General features: G+C 45.3%; 1 protein-coding gene across 1 annotated transcript in view; it reads left to right on the top strand.

Moving 5' to 3' along the window:
• The first annotated feature begins 6,027 nt into the window (after positions 1-6,027).
• Positions 6,028-7,499, top strand: part of NRK (Nik related kinase) — a 135,337-nt gene continuing 133,865 nt past the window's right edge. The window contains exon 1 of the mRNA XM_053579736.1: positions 6,028-6,084. Within this exon, the coding sequence (XP_053435711.1) occupies positions 6,028-6,084 (57 nt within the window). The remainder of the gene's footprint in view (positions 6,085-7,499) is intronic.

Here is a 7,499-nt window from a genome sequence, read left to right as displayed (position 1 = left end):
TCACCACAGATAATCAAAAGAAGTCCTACAGGGCTGCAGGGTGGATACCCCTGGACTGTGGAAAAATATACAACCAAATTGTAAACACTGATTCTTTTGGTGGAAGGAACAATGGTGGTGGTATATGATTGGAGGGAGAAGGTAGAGACCATTACTTTTTCTTCATTCACTTTTGCCTTTTCTTGACTTTTTACAATGAACATATATTAATTTTGTTAGTTTTCCTAATCCCATAATAAAAGACATTAAAATATGCTCTCTATCATTATTGCTTTCTCCTCCACAGTGTTATGATCTGGATTGAGCAAATAGCGTCCATATACTTCTTGTCATCAGTCTGTAACAGACAGATAACAATATTACTTCTATCTTCTCTCTCCCTTTCATCTTCAATGAAAAAGTTATCCACCCTGCTTATATGATCTATTTCTTTCTACATACATGGATAATTTCTTAAAATTCAGTGTTATGCCTCCTTTTCTTCTTTGGGCCTTTTTCTCTGTTCAAAGTATATATCCTCAATTGCTTGTTGGCCTTCTAGCGAAGGTCAAGGACAAAATATATACCCTCTAGTTGTAGAATGCTAGTTGCCACTCTTTTGTTGAGCCTCAGTGACACATGGAAATTATACATACGCGCGCACACACACACATCCCACAGACATGTATTTCAAGTTTACTGTTTCCTCTATGTGTCATATATTCAGAGCCAAATCCAAGTTCTGTTGGGTGTGAAACTTCTATAATTTGGGGAGCTCATGTTAATAAAGGAACATAAAAATATAGAATGCTAGGGCAACTCTTAAAGGCCCTTGAAAGTGCAAGTGAGGTGCCTTGAAGCTTAAGCTTCATTAGTGGCACAGTTAACATGTTTCTGTGTGCATTTGTACCAGATGAGGAAGAATGGACAGCCTGAAGTTGCAGGACTGGGAATTCCTGGAAGATGATAGTACGGCCTCCAAAGATGGCAAAGACAATAAATAAATAAATAAATACAGGAAGGAAGGAAGGAAGGAAGGAAGCCTTGTGACTACCTTTAGAAATTTGACTTTTGGTTTTAATTTCCCTGTTTTAGTTTTCTTTATAAAATAATTGTCTTTTTTTAGAACAGCATTCCAGTTTTCAATAGCAAGGAGACCCGTGTTTGGCTAGGATCAGGTTTCCAGGGCCCCATTTTAGAAACAAGCATAGCTCAAACCATGCCGAGCTTAAGAGCATTTCATCACAAGCAACAGAAGCTTCACAAACTATGGTCAGAAGGCACATTTCAAGACCTTCAGTCTAAGAAACATTAGGTGGCTTGCTGCTTTGTTTCCAGAGGAGTGCCAAATAGGAAAAAATCAAAAGTAGTAATGGTTTTTAAGAGTGTTAGGAGCTACTGCGGATATCCTACAGTTTCAAATGTGTCTCCAAAAGGAAGAGAGAAAACCTCCAGAGATCTTTTCATCAGGTGGTTCCCACAGAAGTTTTCTCTCTCAGGACCTTCGTGGGGGTCTTTCAGATAGGCTGACCCAGGTGTATTCAAAGCTGTTAGAAGCACAGATGGTAAGTCTTCTTTTAGAGAAGATTACTATGTAACCTTATTTCACCATTCTCACCCAGGATCCAGTAAGGCAAACAGAAGTTTGCAAAGACATGGAATCATTTTCATACGTGAGATTCAGAGTAGAGGAAACCCAGTAAATGATAGGCATTTTTTTGGCTTACTTAAAATTTTTAATGAAGTGTTTTATGAGATTCAGGTTTCTAAGTAAGTGTCTATTAAGATATATACTGTCAATTTGAAATGCATAAATAAAAAAGAAGAAAAAAACAACCAAAAAGCTTTGGAATCTATATTTTTCATAACACATACATGCACTTGCAGTGTAATTTCTTCAGACTATAGTGATAAGTAATTTACATTAAAAAATAAACATGTGAGCCAGGTGCAGTGGCTCACACCTGTAATCTTAGAACTCTGAGAGCCCAAGGCAGGAGGATCATTTGAGGTCAAGAATTCAAGAGCAACCAGAGCAAGAGTGGGAGCCTATCTCTACTAAAAATAGAAAAACTTAGCTGTGTGTAGTGGGTGGGCACCTGTAGTCCCCACTACTTGGGAGGCTGAGGCAGGAGGATCGCTTCAGGTCAGGAGTTTGAGGTTGCTGATAGCTATGATGTCACTATTGCACTCTAGCCCAGCTGACAGAGCAACACTCTGCTCAAAAAAAAAAAAAAAATGTGATTCTTAATTTGTATACAAAGATGGAAGTACTGACATTGTAGTTGTTGTTCCAGTAAAAAGCACACTGGCTGGCTTGCAAGAGCAAAGGTGCTATCAAGGACAGAGAGATGCATACTGGCCTTTTGGGGAATCAAACCCGTGCCCTTGGCTTTATGGTAGTCTTACCAACTGGGCTAACTGGCGGTAACCTTGCCATTTAGCATCTCATGTCTGTTAAGCATGATTGCTCACAAACACAGCCTCCTTCAGGTCCTCACTGAATAAGGTTTGTTCCCAGCCAAAAAAACTCTCTGGAAGGAAAAGGAATGGATTTTAATTTTTTTAAGCATTGAAAATTGCTGTTTTTTTTTTTTTCTGGAAGTTTCTTAAGCCTGAAATCCATGATTTTGCCCCATGAAGTGATCCACTGAGTGATCTCTGCTCAGTCACTGGCTACTCTGAGACTATGACTGGGCTCCATTTCTTTTTATAATGCCCATGTTATTTCTGTTTGGAGGGCTTGAGGGCTGAAAGGGGAAGGGGGAACCAAATAGCTCAGGGCCCTAGCTAATGTCATCTGATCTCTCTTACCCTGAGGCTTTTTTGAATTTGGCTTCTCTTCACACAGTCTCAAAATATGCACCAGCCCTTCAATAGTCATTGACAAGTGGGCTCTGGAGTCAGACTGCCTGAGTTGGAAGCCAGGCTCCTCCAATTACTAGCTGTGAGGCTTTAGGCAAGTTACTTCATCTCTCTGTGCCTCAATTTCCTTGACTATGCTATGGTAATAATAATTTAAAGTCTGGAAGAATTTTTGACAAAATTAAATGAGATAATATATGTGAAGTACTTAGTCTGGCTCATTCAGTAAGCTCTCCATCAATTTTAATTATTTAAGAATACTGTCAAAATTTCCAAAGATCTCAGGGTTTTAAGATAACAGAATGGATCAGAAGTGGAAGGGATGGAATAAATATGGGACCTGTATTGTTGGCAGAGAGACCATTTCTGGGTAGAACACGATTTGACAAGTTATTGAACCTTGGACAGACTAGGGTTATTTATTTATTTATTTATTTTGTAGTTTGAAGTCAGGAGAGAAAGAGAATAAAAAAACATGTTAGAAGGGAGGAGGGGAGATGATGGCTGTGGCGTGATGGGGACAGAAGCCATGAGGTTACAAAACGACTGCCCCATTTCAAGGTTGTGCTCGAGGCTGAGCCCCATGACCCGCGGCCATTTATTTACTTTCTGGTCTGCTAGAGGGGCTGACCTTCCCCAAGCCGGCCACAAGAAAAAAAAAAAAAAAAAATGTCAGCTTAGAAGGCAGTTTCCAGGCTCTTCCATGCCTACTTTTTCCTTGAAAATAATAACGTAAAAAAATGTTTAGGTTCTCTGTCAAGTTTTGGTCACACTCTTAGCTTCCCCTCCCCCCACCCAGAGGGGGGTCCACACCCGGGGAAGTGGCTAATCCCTATGGAGTCTTGAAGCTGCTAGCCTCCCACGGAGCCTTGCAACTAGAGAGGCCAATGATCTATCCTGGATTCTTTTGCCTGGTCTGGACTTGCCCCTTAGACAGGCTAAAGCAGTCTTTGCCATCGGGGGCCACGGGGGCATTTCCCCACAATCTAAATTCAGCAAACCGCATTGTTAAGAGAAAAAAAAAATACAGTCTTAACTCATGAACACTTCTTCCCTGTAGCAAAGATTGTCTTCAGAGTTCCTTTAAATGTTGTATTTCTTCACTCTGTGACTTCTTTGTCAAAACTAAGTGTGTACATAAAAGTGTAGCTTTCTATTAAGTAGTCCACCTGCCCTTTTCTAGTAAGGAAATGTTAATTTCAGACTCACATTTAGAAAGATCCAGAAACGTTATACTGATCATCCAAGAACTCTTAAACTATTTTTTAAAGGGGCAGGATTTTGTGTAGTGGAGTTGTCAAGATTTGAATCATTGGAAAATGTTAATTCCCGTAGTAGTTTATATCATATTTGAATTAACGAGAAAATTCAATCCAGAACACCCGGGTTTGTTTTTTGGGGGAGAGGGTATTGGCTTTTCTTCGCACCCGTTAACAGAGAATTTTCTTTCTTTAGCGAGACCCGGTTACTCAGTCTATGGCCATTACAAAGCTCACCAAGGCTCGGAGGTTAAGGAATGTAAAGAGGTCAAAGTTTGGCACTGAAACACACGAAATAAACAAAATCCATCAACATATAAAGAAAATAATCACAGAAATTAGAAGAGCAAGTTAGAAATGGTGAGTTTGAAGTCAGTGGGAAGAATTACTCCTATTAAATCTTCTTAGAGGAGAAGGGGAATTCCTAATTTAAAAAGGAAGAAACAGGAAACAAATCCCCTCACCTCGCGTTCAGACCCCGGAGTTCTGGAGCGCAGAACGCAGTCGGTGAGTTCCAGGGAAAGTAAGCAGTCCTGGGACATTTTCTAAAGTGCTCTACGCAGTGCAAGAGCTTAGAATGCGGTTAGTTTTACGCACCGACTCTCTTTCCCATAAATGCTTCAAAGGGCGCCTTACTTCTCAAGACTGAATCACGTTTGTCAGATTATTTTAAATCGTGTGTCAGGCTCCCCGCGCTTTGGGGGAAACCAGAGGCGAACAACCTGGGCGCCCGAAACGTTCTGCAATGAATGAGCAAATGAATGAAACCCGGACGGAGCGCTAGAGACAGGGAAGGACGCAGGAACTTTCGCCGCCGGTTGCGAACGCGTCAGCAAACTTCAGACCCAAGGCCGCCAGGACTTCTGAGGCTCATTCGGTCTTTCCTAACACAAAGCACCTGAAAACAGGTGCGGTTCCGAGGGAGCCGCTGGTCTGGCACTAACTAGCCTGGGGCCCTAAGAGCTGAGGCCCGCTTGGAGGGGGCTTGGCTGCGGCTCTGCAGGTTCTGCACTGACCTCGGCTGGTGGCTTCGAAGGCCCAGCTGTAACAGCCCTGGGGCGCAGTCAGTGCCTTCCTCCGCTTGCACGGGGGCTTTCCTAGGTCTGATGCCCTAACCCAGTGGCGAGTCGTTTCCTTCTTTAACTTGGTGGGTCTTTGCAATAAATGGAGCAATAAAATCAGAGGGGCAGAAAGGGAAAACAGACAACTAGAAAAGTCACAAGTGTTTCTTGGGGAGACTAGGGCGCGGGCTGTTTGGACTGTGGCAGAGCTGTGGGGCCCAGGCTGGGAGCGGCGCTGAGCGGGACCGGTTTTCCGGGGCTGGCAGCTGCCTCGAAAAAGTTTCCTGTGGAACACTCGCCAGCGGGGGTGGGGGCGGGGGCGGCAGGCGCAGCAGTGGACGTGGGAGGGGGCGGGAGCGCGGTGTCCGCGTCCAAGGGCCAGCTCGCGAACCGTTAGAGTCCTTCGGCACCTCCCTCGCCGGTGGCCCCCCCCCAGCCTGCCTGCCCGCCGCGCGCGGCTGCCCACCTGGCGACGTGACGCTGCACCAATCCCTTTCGAGCTGCCGGGGGCCCCTCTCCTTGCACCGCCCCCCTCCCCACCCTGAAAGAGGCGCACCCTGCCGGGACAGACGCTGCGCTCTCGCCGCGGAGCACCCTTCTAGCGCGTTCGTCTCCGGGACCAACGCTCAGACTCTACTCTCGCCCCAGCCCAACTTGCTTTCCCGCCTCGCAAACTCGGGCTTCCCTCCACTCCCAGCTCTTTTCCCTCCACTTTCCCTTCCTCCGTCTCCCATCCCGCAAACACCGATCCCCCCACTCCTGTCTCCCTATTCCCCTCTCCCCAGTCAACTCCTAGTCCCCGTCCACTTCAGACTTCCCGCTCCCTCCCAACTCGGTCGCCCGCTCCGGTTCGTCTCGAAGCCATGGCGGGACCTGGAGGCTGGAGGGACAAGGAGGTCACGGATCTGGGCCACTTGCCGGTAAGCAGAGGACGCCCATCGCCCCGAAGTGCTCCCTTTGTGCGGGGTCTGAGCATCGGGAGGGAACCCCTCCGCCCCCCAAGCCAGGATAGACCAGGACTTCGACGGGTCTCCCGGGCGCAGAGGGGACCCTAGGAACCGGCGTGAAGAAAAAGCGCCCCCTGGGTAGGGAGCCTTGCCAAACTCCTGGGAAAAGCCAAGCCACCGGGTGTCTGGGGAGAGAAGAGGTGGCAGGAGGGTGCTTGCTGCCTTAAACAGCAGGACATTTTCTAAAAGTGGCCCGTTTGTCCAGCGGCGCTCTGGTACCTGTCCCAGTCGGGCTTCAGGAGAGGCCAAAACGCGAGAGAAGTCGCGTGGCTTCCTGACAGCACTCCTTCCTGTTACCCCATACTCCATCCTTTGCTGCTGCTTTTGCAGCGAGATGCCTACTTTTTAAGGGATGACCTTTACTTTTAGGTGACGACAGGCTAAAAAATTAAAGCGTGGGAGTCTGACTTTCTAACAGCACTTTCCAAAACCTTCTTATTCTTGCCAGGGCAGTGCTGCCCATTAAGTATTTTAGAAGGTGAAAGAACTTGACGCCTTTGAGGGGAAAAGTGAATTCTGCACACCCCAATTTTAAAAAATGTGTGGTGCCTCTAGCTAACTTGATTTAGCTTTTTCCTGAGGTTTTCATTTGTGGATTCTCTTTTCCCAAATGCCCAGCTTTCCTCCAGAGTTGTAATTGATTGGTGAGCTATTATCGCCATCGTTATTAGTAGACTTATTATTTTAGCAGTGCCATTTATTTCATTGGCATCTGGTTTCTGGCTGATATTGGATCTCACCCAAATCCGTGTTTTAAGTTCCCGTTTTAGATTGGCATTTCACTTGCACCCTCTCTTGAATGCAAAAGGCCCCTGACTCTCCTAAAGGGAAAAAGCAGACACGGTACTGGAATGATCGCCAGGCAACTGTAGTTCAGGGCAGTGGCCTGCTTGCTTTGGGAAAAGCTAAATATTAACCTTGAGGTTATAGGACTATTCAAAGTCGCACTGACTTAATATTATACATACTTGGCATTTAAAAAGTGTGTTTTTAATGATGACAGATGCCTGCCTCCCTAAAAAACGGGGTATTCCCAAAGCCTCACCACCTATATAATTTTACACTCGAAACTAGGGGAGGGGTGATGATGCTCAAGGGCAACATTTTAGCAAATTGTTCTTTGCTGCCACAAAACCAAAATACAAACACGTTGAGTTACAAATATCAGCACTGTGATTATTTATTCAGCTTCATAAAATAAAGTCACAGAACTTTTAAAAATTAAATTTTTTCCCACCCCGCATGCACCAAAAATTTCTTCCTTTCCGTGTGCATACATGAGATTTCTGGAATATGGAGGCCTCAATTGATGGTTTCCTTTCTGAGCA

This window comes from Nycticebus coucang, chromosome X (assembly GCF_027406575.1).
Source record: "Nycticebus coucang isolate mNycCou1 chromosome X, mNycCou1.pri, whole genome shotgun sequence".
Taxonomy (NCBI): domain Eukaryota; kingdom Metazoa; phylum Chordata; class Mammalia; order Primates; family Lorisidae; genus Nycticebus; species Nycticebus coucang.
The sequence above is the reverse complement of the archived record's forward strand: the minus strand, read 5'-3'. Positions and strand labels throughout refer to the sequence as shown.